Source organism: Alosa alosa, chromosome 15, assembly GCF_017589495.1.
Source record: "Alosa alosa isolate M-15738 ecotype Scorff River chromosome 15, AALO_Geno_1.1, whole genome shotgun sequence".
In the NCBI taxonomy this organism is placed as follows: Eukaryota; Metazoa; Chordata; class Actinopteri; order Clupeiformes; family Clupeidae; genus Alosa; species Alosa alosa.
In genome coordinates this window covers 14,865,503-14,889,500 of record NC_063203.1, presented here as the reverse complement: position 1 = coordinate 14,889,500, position 23,998 = coordinate 14,865,503, and the positions used below count along the sequence as shown (strand labels likewise).

At 46.1% G+C, this 23,998-nt stretch overlaps 1 protein-coding gene across 9 annotated transcripts in view; it reads right to left on the bottom strand.

Moving 5' to 3' along the window:
* LOC125307776 (neurobeachin-like) overlaps window positions 1–23,998 on the bottom strand; it is a 296,002-nt gene that overhangs the window by 101,323 nt on the left and 170,681 nt on the right. For all 9 annotated transcript variants that reach the window (XM_048263836.1, XM_048263826.1, XM_048263827.1 and 6 more), the window contains 3 exons: window positions 21,388–21,452; window positions 18,557–18,665; window positions 14,981–15,147 (listed from right to left, as the gene is read on the bottom strand). In XM_048263836.1, coding sequence (XP_048119793.1) covers window positions 14,981–15,147; window positions 18,557–18,665; window positions 21,388–21,452 — 341 coding nt within the window. The remainder of the gene's footprint in view (window positions 1–14,980; window positions 15,148–18,556; window positions 18,666–21,387; window positions 21,453–23,998) is intronic.

The window sequence follows — 23,998 nt, the reverse complement described above, 5'->3', positions numbered from 1 at the left end:
CCTCTAACAACACCCCCTCTTGCCTTCCCAAAACGCCCCCCCAATTCCTCCTCCAACACCCTGGACCCCCTGTGCGGTGGCAGCAATGCCCCCTCTGGCCTCCTGTGCACACATAAATTACACCAGGTCCCATTAACAAATACGGGATCAAATTACAAGCATAAATGGCACAGCTTGCCTCCCTATTTTACTGTGTTTTTTAACAAGTCCTGTAAATCAAAAGGCAGGACCCTCGATGCAGACAGCGTGCGGTTTAATGATGTGGGCTAGAGTGTGTGTGTGTGTGTGTGTGTGTGTGTGTGTGTGTTGGGGAGAGTAGTACTGCGGTTGAGGCCCAGGGTCATAAAAACCTTTGGGCAGCCTCACCGGTCCCCTCCTGGTGCGTACGCCGTGCCGTGATTAAAATAATGCGATGAAATATTCATCGCAATGATTCGCGAAGCCCCCTGAAGCAACCAAAAAAGAAAATTGCTTTTTTATTCATTATCAATAACTGAATTAAGGTTGTAAAAGACAAAAAAGAAAGGATTAAACAAAGAAAAGGAAGAAAAGCAGGGAAGAAGATGGAGGAAAAAAACACAGCTCTGGCATGTGGTAACCATCTTTGTAAATGATTTCAACGTCAGCGAAGACCTGGGATAATTTTATTGCTGGCGGCTAATGCGAACCATTAAGAGCGGAGGACCGGAGCATCAGGTTACTAAGTGCTGCGCGTTTCAAGTGGGCCCGGCGCTGGATGGCTTTCAAAGGGCGGCGCAGCCGCGCTGGAAAGAGAAAGCCCAGAGTCGCACGGACACTCCTTTACTCGCCTGACCATCTGGGGATACGCAAGAGGAGGGTGATGACGGGGGTAATTGGGATGGTGGATGACAGTATGGATGGTGTGTGTGTGTGTGTGTGTGTGTGTGTGTGTGTGCCATAGATTTAGGCAGTGTGGTGTATGTGTGTGTGTGTGAGTGTGTGTGAGAGAGAGAGAGAGAGAGAGAGAGATAGAGAGAGAGAGAAAAAGAGAAAAGAGAGAAGAGAGAGAGAGAGAGAGAGAGAGAGAGAAAGAAAGAGAGAGAGAGAGAGAGAGAGAGAGAGAGAGAGAGAGAGAGAGAGAGAGAGACTGAATATTGACTGCATTACGTTATGTTATTTCCATTTATATTTTTCTTTACTTATGATCCGTTGCCCACTGGGGCCAACAAGATTTTCTTTCTCAAAAATAGACATAGATGAACACATGGTCCACCCATAAATACACCCATCACACAGAGACAACATAGAGAGTGAATTTTAAAAAAAAGTGAACTTAACAAAAACAATCCAGCGGAGCCCATCACTGGATAATATCAGGAAACCGTTACAATAACAACTGCATTCCACCCCCAGATGTGGCACAGTGTTCGCGGGATGCCGTCTTTGGCTCCTGGCGGTGGGGGTTTGATTGTATGTCTCTCTCTCTCTCTCTGCTGTGCCTCTGTAATAGCGGGGCCGTCTAAACAGATTAAAGTGTTACGGGGGGATCACATCTCTAACGGGTAGCCCCCCCCCACCGGCCGCCGCTCTCCGCGCGTGAATATAATATCTACAAATGTCAGAAATCAAGAGGCTCTGGAGACTAAGGCTGCCTCTGACAGTGATGAGAGCTCAGTCTTAGTTTAGCATCAATCAAAACTGCACAGGCGGTCTGTGTGTGTGTGTGTGTGTGTGTGTGTGTGTCCTTGTGGGAAAGCTGTGTATGCATATGTGTGTGTGTGGATTTGCATGTGTCTGTGCATGTATATTAGACACAGAGAGAGGCAGATAGAGAGAGAGAGATGAGTGACTCGTGAGCCTGTGTGTGTGTGTGTGTGTGTGTGTGTGTGCGCGCAGGTCTGTGTATTTGAAGGACGTCTGTTTGCGTACACGAGCCAATGCCAAAAGTTCATCACGCACCTTGGAATGAAAGGCAGCATGAAACGCCTGGAGCTTGTCCCCTGTCAATCTCACCGCTCCACCCCGACTCCCCCGCCTACATCAGCCCTCCTCCACCCTCCCTCCCCAAAAGAGAGACCTCAGAAGCGCTGAAAGGCGAAACCCACGTAAACGATATTGTAAACGCCAAGATTACACCGTGAAAGAAGGGAAAAAAAATGCAAATCCGACCGATGGCGAACAGAGCAGGAGAAAGGGAGAAGGGGTAGAGATTAAGATTATAACCCCAAAATCTGGCAGCGCAACGGCTCGCGGAGCGGCATACCAGGGGAATCCTGCGGCTTCTTGAAGATTGCCCTGCACAGAGAGCGTGTCCTCAGTGCACATGAAGCATGTGATCCGCACCAGCCTCCCATCAGCCTCATCCGCACACGTCATAAACGTCCACGCATTCCAAACTCTCAGACAAAACCAAAAACTAAAACAAGGGAAATGGCGCAAGTGAATGGGTAAATAAACTGAGGGAACTTAGTCGTCAACATTTTGATATCTTCCCCCCCCCCCCCACATCAACCCCGACCCTTATCCGGGGCCCCTTTCATATGCTTTCACTTCGACGGCGGTTTTTCGGCTAGAGATGGTGCAGGGGGAACCGGTGACACTCAACACCCCTGCGGTGGGCGAAGCCTGTTCCAGTCCGGATGTGTGCCGTAGTGCTGCCAGTGGCATGATGAGAGGGGTCTCAGCAGGCAGGGTGGTCCTCAGATTTGCTCTATGGCCTAAGTAGAAGTAGCAGTAGTAGGGTGGGTAGAAAAAAAAAAGCCCTGCAATTTACTGGGCCAGTGAGGGCCAATACGTGATCTGCTATCATGTCCGCCGTCCTTAGAGAACTGCAACCACGTAGAGGAGATGTTGAGGGTTCGCTACATATTTACAGCAGATCTATTACAGTAACCATATCGTGTTGTCTGACTTTTGTTTCTATTGTCATGTTTATTGATTTCCTTTTCATCTCGACAAGGCCTTCTCCTGTTCTCCGACTAACCCTTCAAAACTGTAAGACGAAACCCCTCAACCGTGTGAGAATCATTCCCCTGAACATTTTCTCCGAGCAGTTTAACACCTCATCTGAACCTTAAAGTTGGATCTGATCTCAGCCCATTTCCCACCTTTACGAAAGATGCCTCGGTCGGTTTCTGGGTTTGCCTTCGTTCCATTTCATACTGAGCGGCGCCTGCGATGGAGTGATACTGAGGGAAGTCCATCTAATCTGCTCTCACCTATTCAGGTTTCCCTGCCTCAGACCAGGCGTGACCTGAAGGGGCCGCAGAGCCGCAGAGCCGCAGCTGCGGACCGTAGAGTGTGAAAGCACCCGGCGAGAGGACCACAGAGCCAGATGCTGTGGTCGGCTCTGAACGAGGGAGGAAGAAAGGAAAAGAAAGAGCCAGAAAAAGAGAAAGAGAGAGCGAGGAAATGTGTGTGTGTGTGTGTGTGGGGGGGGGGTTGGTGTAGGTGGAGAGAGAGAGACCACAGGTAGTGGCTTTGCCGTATTCACAGGGGAGATATTTCCTTCAATCTTCTTTAATCAATGTGGTAAGCCATTAAGGAGCTATGAAGAATCCATTAATGTGAAGAATCAATAACTTGCTCAATGCGCTAAACTACAGACAGGGTGTGATGCCACAGACCAGGCAAGACCTTTTGTTTTTAGGATGCATTTTTACTCACAACGTGGAAACAATGGGGGATAATCACTCACAGACGCAACGTATGCTTCATGTTAACCATGCTTTTTTTTCATCGTTTTAAGCAAAAAAAGCCACATTTGTACATATCATCGTCCTCATGGAGCAAGGCCGCCGACAGCGTGTTCATCTCATGGCAATCACCGGGATGGAATTAGCCTCCCGAGCCTCCGCCTCCATCTCCCCCGGCGACTGCGCGTCTCCGTGACAGCCATAAAGGATGGAGGGAGGAGGGTCGCAGGGGCCCTGGAAAGCGGCTCAAATTTATTAGTCACAACAGCCATCAATCACCCAAATGGATTTCAAACTGCATTTTAAAAGCTAATTTTCTAAGGCAGATAACCCAAACTATCAGCTGGGAGACATGCCAGGGCATTATTTACAGGCCAACTTGTACACGCTCTTCTTTAAGTGTGCCATGATGAATGTGTTAAACCAAAGAATAGGAGGAAAAAAGAGTCTCAGTTGTCCTTCCTCTAACATGCTACTCCAGTATATGGTGTGGGTGGTGTTTTTATGTGTGTGTGTGTGTGTGTGTGTCTGTGTGTAAGATTTAACACTTCCAGTCCATGGGGAATGTGCTTGGTTTATAAAAGGCAGTAAAAAAACCCTTGAGGCTATGATTTAAGATAAACTAGTAAAGTGAAAAATAAAAGCTCAGATAACAATTTCATACCAAAATATAAGGCTTTTAGAGACAGGGAAAGTGGCCAACGAGTGTGTGTGTGTGTGTGTGTGGGGATTCTGAGTTATATACAGCCTTTATATTGGCTTTGTAGAAAGCCATAGGGGTGATGTGACTGAGCACCTCCACTGCTGTGTGTGCGCCTCTGCAGTCACACTCTCGGGGCCCGTGAGAGTAGAGCGCTGCGAGAGACATGAATCCATTCCCAATCCATCCTTACACTCCACACAAGTGTACAGAGATGGACGAGACCAGGGCGAGGGTGGCCTTACTAGAGGGCTATCCTGTCACTCAGGCGCCAGAAGATTTCATCCCTTGTCTACCAGTAATCCTTACTATGCAACAACACAGTGCACCGTTTAGTGCACTCACGGTGGTAACCAGCTATGAGATCACTGAGGTCCAGACCCCAGCAATGTTTTCATATTCACAAATTTTGAAGCTAAATACAGTTAATTACAATGTTATAGTATAAGTCCTTAGAGCGCTGTGTGTAATAAAGCTTCTATTAGCTGTTAATTCAGGATAATTGAACTGGTGATAATTGAACTGATATTTCAATTTTTGCTGTTTATTCACCAAATGGTCTTTATGGAGCCATATGTGACCAAAGAACATTCTTCACTTTTACCCAAACACTCCAGACCTCATTTTTACACTTTACATGACACAACATGACCCTGACTATACTTCTGCATAATATGGATAAAATAGTCTATTTAAAAAAAAATGATTTACAATTATTCTGAACCTGTTATTGCAATGGCTCAAACATACTGCATCTCTACATTGCATGTGAGAGTGGACAGAGGCAACTTCGCCATCTGAGGTCATTGTGTATTTTCAGCACATCATTGATGTTTTGAGCAACTTCCAATTTGTCCTCACAGAGACGTCTATTGAATGGAGGGTTGGTGGAGGCGTAGAGAGCAGGGCACAGGAAAAAGGACAACAGAATCCAATAAGACACCATTATATCCCACTTAAATGCCTCCCCTTCAGACAGAAATGGGGGCACAATTAGAATAAATGCCCTGTAATCAGGGGGAGGCGGGTGGGAGTGCTGGGCCTAAAGAGAGCCGGCGGGGGACTGGGGGACTGGTTTCCATCAGGGCCACACAGCCGTCTGGGACGTGGCGGGCGCCTGGCCCTCTGTCCTGTGCTGCCTCTGACACTAAACACACGGCCCGCCGGTCCCTTTTAAACGGAGTCAATCCGAGAACAAATGCCCCTTCTCTCCCCATTGGGTTGCCGACGGAGACAGACGTTTAGCCCCTGCGAGTGAATCTACGGTGGCCTCAAGCGACTGACAGATTTATGGGGGCTTGTTCATGTTTGAGAGGATTTCCTCTTCAGACTCAAATGTGATCCATCATACATGCAATTTAGGAGATGGGCATCGTTTTTTTTTTTTTTTGCAATTTTCCTGAGATGAAGCAAAGCGAATGACACATGACTAAAGGGCTCAAGTTAATATCTGCCATTAAGGAAGGTGCAAGCCTCGACAAGTCAACTTAGGGTTATGAGTGCATCATCTGTTTCATCTGTGCTTCAAATGTAAGGTCTTTTCTTGCACTTGCTGACATGATACCTTTTTCGACGAACGCGCTGGCTTTGGTTCAATCACCAAAGAATTCTGTGTCTGTTACCACAAACTCAAAGTATGCAGTGGCATCAGTAATATTGGCCCTGAGATTGTTAGTAGACACACACACATGGTGCAGGAATGGTCAAAAGAAAACAGCAATCAACTCCCATCTCAAACCAGCTCTCAGTCCATGCAACTGGTCAACACATGCTTGACAACACGATTTAGATAATATTTTTCAAAGTAAAGTATAAATTGGAAAAATAAATCAAATCAAATCCACATATTCACACAAATACAACTTTTTTATGTATTAACACACAACAATTTTAAACACCACCATCCACAGCCTGATCCCATTAACAGCAAGTGCAGGAAGTGGTCAAAATGACTTTGATGTGTGTCTTATTTAGTCTATGCATCATGGACTATTGAACTTGCTAACATGTGACAATGCAGTGATCCTTTACAAGCTTGATGGGTCTGCAAAGCCCTAGACAGTTGAACGGTTGACTTGAAGACCAAATGTCATTAAATCCACACAACCCTTTTCAGAGGCTCAACAAAGACACATGATTTACTGTGCAAAACCTGGTCCATCAGTGATCAAAGGCCGCTGTTTCCTGGCTCCAATTCTCCATGTCGCAGTCTCACAACGAGAACAATGTGAACACTTCTCTGGGCTTGGGTCCCAGTGTGTAGACACTTTCATGATTACTCAGCGAGCGAGGGGAAGAGAAAAAGAAGAACTAACACACTCTACTAGTGCCGCACTACATGCGAAATGACCTGAAGGACTTCACTGGGCTAAATGTTATAAAAGCGTGATTTTACACGGAGCATGGGTCAGTGCGAATGCAGCGGTCTACTACGGAGCAGTACTCTGGATTTCACCGTACACACACACACACACACAGACACCACATACACACGCACACCACACACACACACACACACACACACACACACACACACACACGAGCCCCAAAACTCCCACACTCCTCATTAGCAAGGAAGGCATATAGGAATGAAACAAAGAGAGGCTTTGTGTGAACACACCAGAGACCACCACTACCAGACAGCACTGTGCAAATCAGCCCCTTAGAGGAAGGCCTCCATGTCCGCAAGAATGAAGGGCAGCGACAGTGCCACAGCTAAGCCAGCTATCTGTGACACACACACACACACACACACGCACACACACACACACACACACACACGCACGCACGCAGGCACACACTCACACACACACACACACACACACACACACACACACACACGCACGCACGCACGCAGGCACACACACACACACACACACACACACACACACACACACACACAGGCACACACTCACACACACACACACACACACACACACACACACACCCTGAAACTACCTCTACCAGACCTCCAGGAAGACCTTCCATCTTTCACCAGGATTGGGGTTTCGTGGAGTGGGGATACCCGGGTCTCTCTCTCTCCCTGTGAAATTGATGACTGCGCAAACGGGGGCTCTTTCCAGAGATAATTAGCACGAGGCTGCAAGGTTAAGAGTGCCCTCGGGGGGAAAGAGCCTGGCGGAGGTCAAGAGCAAATGAGAGACGGGTGACAGAGGGAGAAAAATGGACGCCAAGAACAAAGGGATCAGGGCTCTTTCGAGTCATGCCTTTGCGTTTGTGTCTGTCTCTCTCTCTGCGAGGGGAGGTATAGCATCGTTTGATCCGTCTTCATCAACAAACCCTACTAAACTAAAGAGCATCAGAGGACTTTCATGTTTAAGGGGGGCACCATTATAATGATACCCCCGTATACTGCAGTAATATGCCAGTGTGTGAAATAGATATAGATATAGATAGAATAGATAAAGCGATGTTATCTACTTATTCATTAAGTGATGGTTTGGATAAGGAGGAAGGTTTTTTTTTTTTTTTAAATGAGAACCCAATTTCCACACTAGTTTACTTGGCATGGAATCTCTGAGAGGCATCTCTCCAGACAAGCCCACACCTTTTGGGTGGGGTGTGTGTCATCCTCCATGGAAGCCAGAGGCCTCAAGGAGGGATGTGGCATGGCGAAGACATAAACCCTCCGACAGATGCAACCAGCGGGCCAGTCTCCTCCAGTCCTCCCTCCCACACAAAGCCATTCGCCAGCATCCCCTATACATCTTCTCCATTTGCATCATGCTCCTTTGTTGTGGCGTGCCAAGGGGACAGGTTCATCAAACACTCCTCCTCCCTCCCTTCCTTTCGTCCTCTCCTCTCTCAGGGAGCGATGAGCCCCCTGAGCTTCTGAGGGGGCTGGAATCTCTTTGAGCTCTAATGGACTGAGGCAAACAGCTCAAGGAAACCAATCCAACCTTTTCACTCTCTCTCTCTCACTCCCTCTCTCTAGTTCTCGCTTGATGTGTGCTGGTATTAAAATTGATAACCCTTTTAAGTGCGACCGGCGGAGGACTGCTTAGCCAGGTTGCGCGTGACCGAAGAGAAAAAAAGAGCTCCATCCCATTCCCGAGTTATTATCCGACACGGCCTACTCCTGCCATTCATCACGTGTTGCGAGATGGAACTCGCTGTTAGCCAAGGGAAACGGGTGTTCCAGTGGTGCTCCTGAAAAGATCAATACATGCCACCACTCCTTCCCTCCCTCCCTCCCTCCCTCCCTCTCTCTTTCTCTCTCTCTCCCTCCCTCCCTCTCTCTCTCTCTGTCGCTGACAGTCTTTTTTTTCAGCCTCTCATCCTTTCAAAAAAAGTAATTATATGGGAGAAATGTTGACAATCGATACCTCCCGTCAGGTTAAGTTAAGGCCCCTGTTGCAGGGGTGCAGGGGAGAAGAGGGGTTTGGAGGAGGAGGGGGGTCTTAGTCAGCTGTCGCAGCGAGTGATGCCACTGATGTCCGACAACAGGGACAGGCGGTAAGGCAAAGGACGCCTGTTCGCTCGGATCCTATTCACTCCGGTCCTGTTTTACACTCTTTACTTTGTAGTTAGCAGGGCCACACTACAGCAATTACTACTACTGGGAGAGGACATGGTGACTTCCGTAGACATAGGCTTGGAGTGGTTGTCTAACACACATAGACCACCGAAAGTCTTACGATTTACAGTAAATTACCATTGCTGATGTTCATCACAACTACTATATTTTGGGATCGACAGGTATTTGAATTAAGTGGCAAAGGCTGTGTGGATTCAGAGTACAAATATAATATATTCTAGCCGTATAAAAATAGTGTTAACACTTTACTTGACGGGTTCATAACACATTCATAGCAGCTGATATAAACTGCACATAAAGCATTCATGACTGTTTCATGAGACATGACTCAACATTCATACCAAACCTTGAATGTGGAAGACAGAACGACAACAACTTGTCAAAATAAAAGTCCAACATCGTATTTGTGTAACCTGGATACCATTAATTTAATTTCTCCAGCCTTTGTAAATATTTCATGAATATCTTATGAAGTCTACATTGAATGTCACTTTACTATACAAGTTGTGAAGTATTCATAATCACTGAATTCAACACTGGGAGGTAAACTAGCCTACATTCAGCTGACCCGTATTTGTGTAACCTGGAACGGTTGGACATTCCCAGTAGCAAAAGATGAGAAATCATCTGCAAGGTATCATAAAACAAATACATTTTATTAAACAAAATGATTTGCTTGACCATGTTCTGTCTTTTTTGGCACTGGGTAGCCCATAGACTCAGATGTGTGATCAGGTAAGAAGTTCGAACAAAAACGGCAATGCTGCTTTGCAATTGTTGGACTTTTATTTTGACACATTTTTGTCGTTCTGTCTTCCCATTCATGAAGGTTTGGTATGAATGTTGAGTCAAGTCTCATGAAACAGTCATGAATGCTTTATGTGCAGTTTATGACAGCTGCTATGAATGTGTTATGAACTCACCTGTCAAGTAAAGTGTTACCACAAATACATTTTTTTGAAGCAAAAATTATTTGCTTGACCATGTTCTCTCTTTTTGGCACTGGAGTAGCCCATTGACTCAGACGTGACATGATCAGGTCAGAGGTTTGGACCAAAAACGGCAATGCTGCTTTGCGACTTTGGACTTTTATTTTGACAAGTTCTCGTCGTTCTGTCTTCCACATTCATGACAGGTTTGGTATGAATGTTGAGTCATGTCTCATGAAACAGTCATGAATGCTTTATGTGCAGTTTATGACAGCTGCTATGAATGTGTTATGAACTCACCCGTCAAGTAGTGTTACCAAAATAGTTTACTTGACAGTATCGACATAAGAGTGACATGACACTGTCATGAACACATGACACTGTCATGACACCCTAACCCTAACCCTAACCCTAATCCTAACCTCTAACCCTAATCTAATCCTAACCCTAACCCTAACTCTAACCCTAATCCTAACCCTAACTTGTTATGACAAAAACCGAATGTCACTTAATAACAGAAACATTATGTCATAAACGTTTATGACTTGTTTATGACACGTTCATGACTGTCATGTCACTCTTATGTCGATACTGTCAACAGTAAACAGGTGACTATTGTGTTGTCAGTCTTTTAGGTTTTCCCTCATGATAGCTGTTTCTATATGCAACAATTCACAATGCGGATTAATAAATATATGTACACGTTAAGAAAACCGCTCTTCTCTCAAGAATGAGAACATTATGCACAGGGGGGAAACAAATAAATAACGGTATGTCAAAACAGAACAGAATCATTTAAGTCCGTCTCTGCACAACGCATTCCTCATCGGTGACATAAAGAACGCTTTCTGATGTCTAGATAATAGGCTCAAGAACGTTTATGAAAAGACCCCTCTGCCATTTTTCCTCAGCTCCCATGCATTATTCTTAAATCAATTCCACAGCCTGGGCTCTGACATCTCCTTCTCCCCCGTTGACGAGGCTGAACTTTATAATCCACCGGCCAGGGTCAGGGGTCAACAGGAAAGGGGAAGAGAGGGCAAGGAAAATCACTCTCTGGGCACGGGCGAAATTCTGACATCTAATTTTCGACTTGATTTATCAGCGTCGAGCTAAAATTGATAGCGTGTCATTACCAGGCGGGGAGCTGTCCGGGGGAGACACATCAAAGGGCCCCTCATTTTGATTTAGACGCGCGGATCAATACAACCCTATACTGTTTCAATTTGAGACGTATTGATTTTTTCTGACGTCGACTTGATAACTGGGACATTCATCATCGGGCGAGCGTGAAGTATGATCCGGTCAGCAGACGAGTAAAGCATCCGTCTGCTCAGTTGCTTTATTTGGGAGGCTTTCGATTCGCTAATCGCTGCATCTCTTCCTCTTCACCTGATGATGAAGAGCTAAAAATAAGAAGGTACAAGCCTGGCTTAGCTTTTTTATTCCTCTTTTTCTAATCCTTGAGGGAGAGAGAAAGGCATAGTTAGAAAGAAAGAAAGAGTAGGAGAGAGAGATAGAGAGAGAGAGAGAGAGAGAGAGAGAGAGAGAAAAAGAAAGATATGAAAAGGGAGAGAAAGAGGCACAACACTCCGGGAATGTTGCTGAAACACAATCCCCTCCTGCTTCGTGGCTGTTCTGAAAAGGCCGCAGCGCAGCAGGGAGACAGGGCGCTACAGCTCCTTTAATAGCCCACAGATGTCTCCGAGCGCACCATGCTTACACAGTCCCGGCCAGTCACGGGCGGCCAGGGCCCAGTTCACCCACGTTTGTGGGTCCTGCATGAGGCCAAACATGATCAATCAGCAGAGATGGTTCTTACGCCAGCATTCCTGCATCTAATTTCAAAAATAGGAGAGGAAGGACAGAGGCAAGCTGCATTTTACGCTTCAACTGCATTGTGTTTGAGCTCACCAAATTCTGTTCTCATTTTTTTTAAAACCACACAACATATCAATTCACATGCGTCTGTAGATTGCAGCTGCAAAAAAAAAAAAGGAAATACAATTTGTGTGCATTCATGGTCGGAAAAACACAGACAAAAAGAACGACCGCTGTGCTAATGTACACACATTTATATACAGCCTGACACAAATACACTTTATCAGCACATATACACAGAAGAGAACACACACACACACACACACACACACACACACACACACACACACACACACACACACACCACACACACACACACACACACACACACACACACACACACACTCACAAACACACACAGAAAAATAGACAGCCATTTCAAAATGCTTGAGGGCTTTATATTTTACACAGGCGAGCATAAATGGAAAAGTTAATGTAGCATTGAATAAGACTAAGCTGCTCTGCTGCAACAGCGCCTAGAGCTCATGAACATATTGCATCATTTTTCTTCTCCAGCAGGTTGCCATTAAATTTGAATTTGTTGGAAGTTTTGCTGTATAATTTACAATGAGGGACCCCCGACTCAATAACCTTTTGTTTCAATGCAAATGTTATGCCTCTGAGGTGGTTTCTATAAATATTTGAATAAGTAAAATGTGGTAGCCAGAACTCAATCCGATATACTGTGTGTTTGTAGAGGCTGTGATTCCATTCCTCTTTTATGATGCACACACACACACACACACACACACACACACACACACACACACACACACACACACCACACACACACAAGTGTGTCTCTTTGTGTATGTGTTCATACATGCCTGTGTGTAAGGGTGTGTGTGCGTGTCTGTAGGTATGTGACGCGCTCTGAAGGGTGAGGGGATAAAAGGGTGTTTTCTATGCAGTCAAGGCAAGAGGAGAGTGACACCTGACGTTGACTTCTTTGAAAGCCGCGGGTGAGGAAGAGGGCACAGCTTGACTGGTCGTTGACTACAGAGGAGATTAAAAATACCCCACACCTGATACATATCTAAACACGCACGGCAAGATCAAACGAGAGTGCAGGGACGCGGTGCGCTCGGCACTAAAACAGCCTCGCGAGGGTGGCACGTGCTCTGCAGCTCATCTTTGATTTATGCAAAACAGACTATATTATACATATACACACTCTTCATTATTTAGATTTCAGGTCAACACCAAAATGGAGAGGTTGGCTTAAGCCTGAGGCCATACTGCTGCTGAGGAGAATAAGTGGTGATCTTTTAACATTATAAATTCTTACTCATGCTATGGGAATATACAGGGCAGCATGCAGTTAATAGGAAGACCAGTCCGAATGGGAGTTATCAAATGGAGGTTTTTTACTATAACTGCTAACATGGTACGGAGCTCAGTGGTATTAGCGGGTATTTGCATCAGATTAGCCGTTTGTTAGCATGAGCGTTCTTTACGATGGTAGCCTGCATGCGGAAAATGGTTCTTTGGTGGTTTGTAGTACTGTGCTTCAACTGGTAATCCCATTTGTTGTCACGGCAAATCCAATCAGGTGATAAACTAGAACAGAAAACAAACAGGTTCCGCAGTGCATCCGCAAGATTGGCTAACGTCTCGACAAAACTCAATCTGCTCTGGTACAATTTGATTTTGAAGTTAGACTAAATAAGGAGCCAGCAATCTGAGGGCTGTCGTTTGAAACTTGTTGAGTTACTGAATTCAAATGATTCGGAGCAGAGAGAGAGTTAGAGAGAGAGAGTGATAAAGAGAGAGAGGGAGGGCGGGAGAGAGAGAGAAAAAGAGAGGGAGAGAGAGGGAGGGAGAGACAGAGAGCGAGAGTGTTTCTCATCGCTGTGGGTAAACAAACCCCTAGTGGAACACACGGCTGCCCATCTGCGCTGTGTTTCCATTGTAAAAAAAGGGGCCAAGAGCCAAGGGGTTGCAGTGAGCTAAATAAATGTGTTAAGGCAAATCAGTGATTGTGGTTGTCTGTGTGCGCAGGCCAGGGGAGAGGAGAGGGGATGGAAAAGTGGGTAAGACGGGTTGGGTGTTGTGAACCAGCGTTTTTTTTTATTTTTGAGTGAGCACTTTGCCACACCAACTCCTGGACTTTCTCAGGCTCGGGCAAACTGACAGCTGTGTTAAGATGTCATGGCAGCCTGATTTATGTCCAGAAGCCACTCTTTAGCGGTTGTGTTTGGAAACATTTCCAAACAGCAGTCAGAGGGCCTCCATCAAACAGCCTCTTAAATGGCTGGACCTTCAGCACTTGCATTCACCCCCCACGCCCCCTTCTACCAACCCCTCCGAAAAAATATCATGTTTTTTTCTTTCCTTTTTGTCTTTTATGGCCACGCTTCATTTGGTTACGATGCCATGAGAGTTTACTCTGTTTGGTCACTAAGCGCTGTTAGCTTAATCCCTGACACTCAGAGGGCTGATGGGGCCCGTTTGATGTGTGTGTGTGTGTGTGTGTGTGTGTGTGTGTGTGTGTGTGTGTGTGTGTGTGTGTTTCAGTCAGAGCAGGGAGTACGACTGGAGCCGGCCGGAGAGGGTATGTGTGTGTGAGAGGGGCCGAGTGGGGAGTGGAGACAGAGGCAGGCTGGGCCGCTCTAACTAGACCCGTCGGGAGTCCTCTAACCGCCACCAGGTGCTCCGGTGTGTGAGTGAGAGGACAAATGCTTGGGTCTGGTAGACAGGGGCCTAAATGCAAACACACACACTAAGACACATACACACTGACAAACACACACGCAAAGACACACACACACACACACACACACACACACACACACACACACACACACACACACACACAGACACACATACATACACATACATGCATGTACAGTCAATCACACACACCCTTCTTTCATGGGGCACCACTGGAATCCGTATATTAGATGGTGATGCATGTGTCTCCAAAGGGCTCCACTGTCCAGCGTGGAAATAGTGTTTCCAGAGCCCCACTCTAGACCCCCAACCGTTCCGAACTCCGAGGCCCACTGAAAATATCGCGACATAGAACTGCTGCCTTATGTTGACCTTTGCTCATCTGGTGGCAGAGACCCTTACAGCTGTTCTCCACGGGCCAGATCTCAACCCCAATGAGCTCTGGTCAGTCCGTCTTCACAGACCCCAACCCCTTACCCAGATGCCAGCTTCTCTCCACCCTTCTTGGCTTTAAACACTTTCGGAAGACCTCTCTCACAGCACTGCCCTGATGAGACCATCCCCCACCATGACCAGCTCTTACCTCTGAGCCAGGGCGCCCCAGGCTCCATGCTTGTTTGTCAGGATGTTGAGGATCTTCTGCTTGAGCTGATTGGCTGTGACGTGATCACGGTGCTTGGCGGCACCAATCAGGTGGTCGCACATCTTCTCTTCGTCCTTCCTGTCAGCAGCATACTGGGCACAATTTGACTGGGAAAAACGAAGAGATGAACAGAATGAATAAATGAATAAACAAATTAACGAATGGATGAAATTATGAATGGATGAACGAATGAATGAATTAATTAATGTGTGAATCAATGAAAGAATGGCATGGACATGATCAGATATGGCATTCCCCTGACTGATGTAACTGCATTTGACTGAGTCGGTGACAATTCTTTTAAAACCGTGCCTGTTCGTTTTCAGAAAAAGCCACAGATGTCTATGCCAAGACCATCAAGCCTCGTACTCTAGTGAGGGCCAATGACATTGCTCTGGTTACACTATTGTATATATATAAAAAAAAAACAGTTTGATGACATTAAGCATTATTGGAGACACACTAATGACATGTTTTTGTAACATGAATTCTAAAATAGCTTATTGGGTTCGGCTCTAATACGGTTGGACATATTCATTGGGTGAAAGTGAGGAAACCTTTGCTGTGAAAGCAAAGCCACAGTCTCTCTGGAAAGGCCATTATGGCGGCGCTGCCGTGTGAACCACTCACTGGGACCAGTCACAGAGGGCCTGGCGCTCAATGCTCTGGGAACGAGTGAGACCTGGGGAGAGTGGCCAGTATATTGGTCAGTTGTAAGGGAACAGAGCAGGCCGGCCACCAGACATACGGTGGGCTCAACCAGAGTGAAGGTAAACACCAGGGTAGGCTGTCTGTGGCTGCTTAAAGCCTGAGCTTGGGATTAATTCAAGTCCATCCAATTTGATTTACTTTGTGTAGTGATGTTTGCAATGAGTGTTGTCACAAAGACACTGTAGAACAGAGAGGAGCTTTACTTCTAAATACTTAGTGATAAAAACACTTTGGGGAGATTAAATGTGATAGAAGGTGTTTTTGAGTTGTTAGATTACATTTAGACAGATTATCGGAGATGTGTTACTGAGAAACTCTGTAAATACCACCTCTGATTATCACCTCAGGAAAACACAGTTGATTGCAACCGTCATGTGTATGAAGAGTAATGACAATATAATAAAGCCTTTTCAAGTCATATGAAGTGCCATCTAACACAACTGATGATATTTCTTTTTAAAAAGGTGAAAATAACTCTATGCAGGAGTCAGTCATCTGTCAGCTGATGATTCTGTGATGTATATAATTAAGGACACAGGTTACACAAGGAAACACTGCAGTGTGGAGCACCATAAATAGCGCCAACCCACATTCTCCCACTTAAAAGCATGAAACGAAAAGCCAAGACAAGCCCTGCATGTTGAAGCTGCATACACAAACCCCCACCTCACCCACACATACACACCCTCCCCCTCCACACACACACACACACACACACACACTACACACCCCCTCCCTGACTAAAAAGGCATCGCTGCGAGCCGCATCTGACTTTATCTTGCCTGCTAAAATAAGATTGTCTTACTGTGCGGCCCCTCGGGGGGATCGCGCGCTAATATTCAAAATCTAATTTGCTAACAGAGGCTAGCTGCTAATTGAATTTCCTGCCTTATATTTGAATTCTGTCAGATACGGTATAGCGGCGTATTCCTCAAGCCGGCCGGATAACTCAATCTCCGCGTGTCATCTCCCGTTACCATGTGACGCGCCGTCTGACAAATATCAAACGTTATTTATCACTTTGAGAGAGGGGGTGTAGAGTAAGGAGAGCTGGTGGTGGGGGCTGTGATATGAGGTTTGGATCTGACACCAACTTAATTGTAAAAATGTCTTATCTGCCCCCCACATCTTCAATCTTAAGGGGACTGTGTAGTAATAACCTGGGGCGAGGGGGGGGGGGGCTGGGTTGGTGGTTGAGCTAGATGGGAACTGCTGGCTGGCTGGCTGGCTGGCTGTCTGTGGCCCATGGGCAGACAGATGAATGAGGGTCCAGGTGAGTGTGTAATGGTGACACCACCTGTCACCGTTGCACCCCCCCCCCCACCCACCCCCGGCCCCACCACCCTTTATCAGGGCAGGTCAAGGATCCTTGAGAGTGCTGCATCAAACTAACGGCTATTGGAAGGCTGCTGCCTCCAGATAAGGAACTCATCACTGCCAGGATGCATAGCCCACTAACATGTGCGTGAGTATGTGTGTGAGTGTGTGTGTGTGTGTGTGTGTGTGTGTGTATTGTGTGTATTGTGTGTGTGTGTGTGTGTGTGTGTGTGTGTGCGTGTGTACTGTATGTATGTGTTTGCATATAAGTGTGTTCTCCATCACAGAAACATACTTCAATATCAGACAGGAACATATGCTGGCACCACATACTTCATGTGAACGACTTCCTCTTAACAAACTGACCAGACCCTACATAATGTACGCACCGCTCTCCAACATACCCAAACCCACATATGTGCTAAACTGCCACACTAAACTGCACAGTTTTGGCTGAAGACGGCACTGTAATCACTGCTCGTCATTGCTGGAGTTTAGTCACTAAAATCATTAAGGCCTCCAATCTCACGCTCATAATTACACATCAAGCAGCAGCATAACAAAAGGTTTTAAAAGCATCTGACCCATAATACCCTCTAATGAGAGTGCTTTTGCCCCCATCCCTCGCATTGGAGGGGTAAAAAAAAGCCTAATCGGTTCGGACTAGCTGGCAAATAGCATCCCAGGAGGTTAACTCATTAATTGGTTGGGAGAGGCTTATAGCCCAATGAGAGCAACTAAGAAAAAAAAATGATTAATCCCGGCATATCAAGCCCAGCTTGGTTTATTAAATCTGGGCCTATCAGGCAGATATGGTGGGGGGTCTAATCCTGCATAGACACGTAGGGAGTGGGATTAGGAAAAGACGGGGGGTAGGGCAGGGTGGGGTGTGATGGGGAACCCCTGTGGGTGTTTCCGATGCTGGATTTTCACAAGATTCCCCACCACCAGCACCCCTCTGCGCTCCTCCACATTCCCAAATCCCACATTCCCATATCCGCGCTCGTTCCGATCTCCTGTGGGATCTCGGCTCTATTAGGCTGAGTGCTGGCCAGACTGAAGGTCCTCATCAGAGCACAAAGCTGTTGCTTCAGCTAATTTACAAAGCCAATTTACCACATGCTTCTGGAGGGATTTCCCCTTAGCACTTACTGGGCATCAGATACCATTACATATTGGGTGGGATAACTGAAGACTAATGCCACTAATGGTTTACTGGTGAATTTTCAATGCATTGGTTGAACATGCCATGAATTCATTAATTGCAAGGATCCATTGAGCATCCAGTGGAGGTATGCAATTCATATAGGATATGTACAAATGGGATAACATAAGGATGTGCAGTATGGGATAAAACAAGGAAGTGCAGTATAGAATATAATAGTGTGCTGTAAAGGTTATCTGAGAACATCTGAACTGCACTCCTCAGAGCACAGAGCACAAAGAGGACACAACCACACACACAGAGACACACACACACTTCCTCACCTCAAACTCAGCGTGCTTGTGAACATCCTCAGCTCTCTGCCTGTTGAGGATGAACTCTGCTTCGTTGGCCACACGTACAATGTGGTCCTTCATGGCATGGCACAGCAGTCTAATAACACACATCACCACACACACATACGCACACACACACACACACACGCACACACACGCACACACATACACACACACACACACATTTGAGATCTGTTCAACTCCAAATAGATAAAATCAGGTTAGGAAAGCATATTTCATGATTATAGAACCATACCCTCTGCCATATGTACACCTTTAAAGTATGAAAGGATGAAAATGAAGATATTTGGCAGTTGGGATGAGATAGGTTAGAGAAAGCCAGAGGAGCTGGGTAGAGTGAACATAATGTTGCCTATTATGGGTGGAGATGATGATGAGCCTTTTCACACATCGTTAATTCTCCTATGCTTTAATTTAACGTGTGGGCTGGGGAGGAGCACTCTATTTTATTTTGGTCCACAGTGTGCTATAAAATGGGAAATAACTCTCCACTAAAAACACTCTGCACATTTCTGACCCAAACTCTCCACTGCTGGACCGCGGACAATTCCATTCATTCATTCCACTGACAAACTCTCAATTATGCTGCGAGTGCCTGAGATCAGACGAGATGAGAGAACTCCTCAGTCTCTCCTTCGCTCTCTCTGTCTCGGAGCTCAAGTGGAGCCAGGACACCCGTGACTGACAGAGCCAATCCCACTCATTAGTAGGGCAACCCCACGTGCTACAAAATCACCAGCAAGCTCCAGCACCACTGGCTGGAAACAGACATACAGCCGCATGGAGGCAGGCAAACAGTAATGAAAGAGAAACGTGCAATTGTGACTATAGACCCTTTCAACAATAAAAACAAAAACAATGCTTGGACGTTCTATTTGGTTCCCAATCTACTTCCTCTGCATTAAGATAACATATGGAATGTTAAAACGGAAGCCTTGTGGGGCCAACTATGATGCTGATAATGGAACTCTCTTGAAAGGGTCTATAAGGAAACGAGTAAATCAGGACATTTACTGTACAGCTAGTCTGCTTACATTTGGACTGTGTCCAATTTCCCCTATTCAATATTCTTTGTAATATTTACAATTAGATTTACTCATTTAGTGGACGCTTCTATCCAAAGCGATTGTCCATCCCATCAGGGGAAGTCTTTAAATGTTTCTAAAAGATGTATTCAAAATGATACAGAGCAATAATGTAATATACTGTTTGTTTTTGTGTTTCACAAACCCATGATTGTTATATCATTATCTGTAATGATACAGAGTAATAATGTAATATGCTGTTTGCTTTTGTGTTTCACAAACCCATGATTGTTAGCTATTAACTTCATCAGCGGAAGAAAAGGAATGCAATCATGTGCAGATGGCGGTCCTCCAACACTGTTCCAAAGACAACTGGGAACTCACAGGAGACTTCCAGACAGAAGAGGCTGCTTTACGGTCCACATGAGCCTGTGGAAGGGGCAGACTTATGGGGCCGAGGCTGTGAGGAGGACTGGGGAGAGAAAGCTGGAGCAGGTGCCCCGAAAGATGGGCCGGAGTTTGTGTGTGTGTGTGAGAGAGTGTGTGTGTGTGTGTGCGTGTGCGTGTGTGTGTGTGAGGGGGGGGGGGGGGGGTGGTGGTGGATGATGGATCTGCCAGCACCCTGGACAGCGGCAGAAGCCTCTGCTGACTCAGGCATTGTCCCAGAACAGTGGGAGAGAGAGAAAGGAGGAGAGAGAGAAAGAGAGAGGGAGAGATAGAGAGAGAGAGAGAGGGAGATAGAGAGATAGGGAGGAAGAGATGGGAGTTTAGACAGATGGGTCACCAGATGGAATAGCAGGCTGAGCTGGCCTGAGACAGCCACACCCATTCAGAATGAGAGTGAGGGAGGGAGAGAGAAAGAAAGAAAGAGATATAGAGAGTGAAAGAAAGAAAGAAAGAAAGAAAGAGAGAGAGAGGAAGATATGGACCCTTTCAAGAGAGTTCCATTATCAGCATCATAGTTGGCCCCACAAGACTTCCTTTTTAACATTCCATTTGTTATCTTAATGCAGAGGAAGTAGATTGGGGCCCAAATAGAACGTTCAAGCATTGTTTTTGTTTACCTTGTTGAAAGGGTCTATAGAGAGGACAAAAAAGTGAGGCGCTGAGAGTGAGCAACATAGAAGTAGGAGTAGATAAATAGTGAGCAACATAGAAGTAGGAGTAGATAAATAGTGAGCAACATAGAAGTAGGAGTAGAAGAAAAAAGGAGCAAAGAAGAAAAAAACTCAAAAAGGCAAAGGTTGTCCAATCCACAAAGCTCTTCATCTTAGTCCCCCCCCCCCCTACACACACACACACACACACACACAGAAAAAGACAGACAGAGAGAGACAGACAGAGAGAGAGAGAGAGAGAGAGAGAGAGAGAGAGAGAGAGAGCAGTAGCAGTAGTAGTAGCAGACCACACCACCCACTCCCTGACTGAGCGCTGAGAGCAGGCGAGAGATGGCTGGTGCGGCGGAGTGGCGGCGTGCCCTCAACCTCTCTCTCCGTCAGCGTCTCTCATGCCTGTCTGCCTGTGCTTACCCCCCCATAGAGAGAGAGCGCTGTGCTGGGGAAAGAGGATTAGCGCTAATCCAGGTGCCTGCACTCCAAGCAGCCTTGCAGATGCACTCCTTGCCAGCTCCTCGCCCGCACTCACGCCTCACACACACACACACACACACACACACACACAACGCAGAAGGCGAAGCAGACAAACAGGGAGAGTGATGTCACTACAACAGGAGTGTATGTGTGTGTGTCTGAATGTATCTGTATACAAACATACCTCCCCTCGTTGATAAGTTCAATGAAAGCCAAACCCGCATTCTTTTGGATGGAGTTCTGCCATTCCTGCAACAAACAAACAGAGAAATAGAACATGGAGAAGAGATGAGAGGTGGCAAGGAAACATATTCATTCTTGAATAGCTTTTGAATGGAGTTTTTCTTTCTCCACTTTTTCACATTAAACACTTCACTTTAATTTTGTCCTCAATATAAATGAATGTCGAAATTGGCAATAAAGGTGCAGTCAGGGGATTTTACCCAATTTCAAGCCTGTAACATTTGTTTTTGTCACATTCAGCAATAGTCTCCTCACGACCGCTAGCTGCCCATTCCGTGAGTACACTGTAAAAAACCTGATCTCTGTAGGCAACTCTGTACGAAATCTGGAAAGAAACAAAGTGGGGGCAGCATGTCCCCTAAACAAAAAACGAAACCTTGCATGGAATTTTGAAGTTTCTGGGAATACTGAAGGTAGGGGTGAGCTACCTCTCTGCCGTGTTTCATTTGGTCCTTGGTTAAAATATAGTGTACGTCTGCTAATAAATGTAAATATAAACATAAATACAAACAAACACGACTTCCTGCAAAATCCTTGACTGTGCCTTTAAGTCACTCTAACTGTAACTGTTTCTTACAGTGGATGCGCAAACCATACTCCAATAAAACGTAACCGCTCAGTAATAAAGATTTTATTTCCGTCTGCTGAGAGCCCATTCCATTCTCAGCTGTACTGCCCCCCACACAACACTTCCTAGCAGTCCCATGGCCAGCCTCTGGTCACTATACAGTAAACATGATAGCCCTGTGGTCAGGAAAAGGGCAAAAAAAAAACGGAGCAGTGCATTAAAGATCACATACGCGCCTTTAAGAGCAGGAGAAGAAAGAGACGAGGCAGAGGAGAAGAATGATGGTGGGATGGTGGAAATGAGAGTAGAAGAATGATGGTGGGGACATTAGAGACATGAGAAGGATATAATTCTGCACCACACGTGCAATGGCTCCTCTCCTACTGCACTGTGAGAGCAGTAAACATGGCAGAGATGGAACTGTAGGATGAAACCTTATCTCCCTTTCTTTTCTCTCTCTCTCTTTCTCTTTCTTGCTCATAGTTTTCTTCTACATCTTTCATTCCTTCTTCCTCATTCTCTATCCATCCCTCCCTCTCCTACCCCATGGCTTAAATACCGCCATTTCCTCTTGCTTCTACAGTGACTGATTGCCCTCCTCTGTTGCCCCAGCCTCAGACTCCCAGCCCCAGTCATCTAGCAGTGGAGAGGCCTGGGTCTGCGGCGCTGTGCCTGGGGGGGGACGGGGGGGGGGGTCTCGTGGGGGGCCAGGGGGCATGACTGTGGAGGGGATGAGTGGTGGTAGCTGTCTCTCTCTCTCTCTCTGTCTCTGAACGAGGCTCTGGAAGTGATTAAGGAGCCGTGTGGATTTGGAGAGGTCTGCGTGGGCCAGACAGTCGCACGGTGGGAACTGCGCAGCTCCCGCTGCCTGCCCGAGCCGAGGGGGAAATAGAGAAGGCCGGAGTTCATGAGTTGCAATGTGTGTGTGTGTATAGTGTGTGTGTGTGTGTGTGTCTGTGTGAGTGAAAAGAGAGAGAGAGAGAGAGAGAGAGAGAGAGAGAGAGAGAGAGAGAGTGATAGAGAGAGAGAGAAGGAAAGGCAGACACATCATGACTGGATCTGCTCCCTGCTATCTTAATTCAATGATCAAGATATATATCCCCAACCGGCCACTGTGTCCTCTGATGAGCGTCTGTTGTGTCGACCAGTTATAAACGCTAGGTCAAATTCAAGACTCTTTTCCTCAGTGGTTCTTTGTTGGTGGAATGAGTTGCCCAGTGCTCTCCGTTCTTGTGATAGTTTTGGGTCTTGTAAGAGGGGCCTCAAGGCATATCTGTTCAACATGCACTTAGGTTATTAAGCGTTTCTTATGCGTTATTAATTGTTTAAATTGTTTACTGTTAAACTTAACTTTATATTGCTATTTGTATGTTGCTTTGGACAAAAGCATCTGCTAAATACCATAATCATAATCATAAAGATTTATGCAAATCTATCAAGCAATTCATCCACACAGGGGAGAGAACGTTTGTCTAAGTGTGTGTCCTTATCTATGCATAGAACAGGTATGGATCAATGTATGGTGTGTGTATATGTGTGTGTGTGTGTGTGTGTGTGTGTGTGTGTGTGTGTGTGTGTGTGTGTGTGTGTGTGTGTGTGTGTGTGTGTGTGTGTGTGTAATTCTGAGCATGTTTGGGAGTGTTACGAAACTCAGAACTCCACAGCAAACTCGGAGAATGTAACTGTGGTATTGGGTTTGGGTTGCTGGCTTCACGGAGCGCCTTGTTGCATTCATATGAAATGTCGCAGCCCTTGTTTTTGGTGTTACCCTGGAGATGCTGATCCACAACATGTCCATGTGATCCTCAAGTCAAGCATGTATGCCGGGCCTCCACACAGCCCCCACTGGACTAGCAGGACATCAGAACAATGACACTTTATTAGCCAGAAATCTCAGTCTTAACAGAAATAAAGAGGTGTTGTGTTTATGACTTTTAGTGCCTCCCCACACACACACACACACACACACACACACACACACACA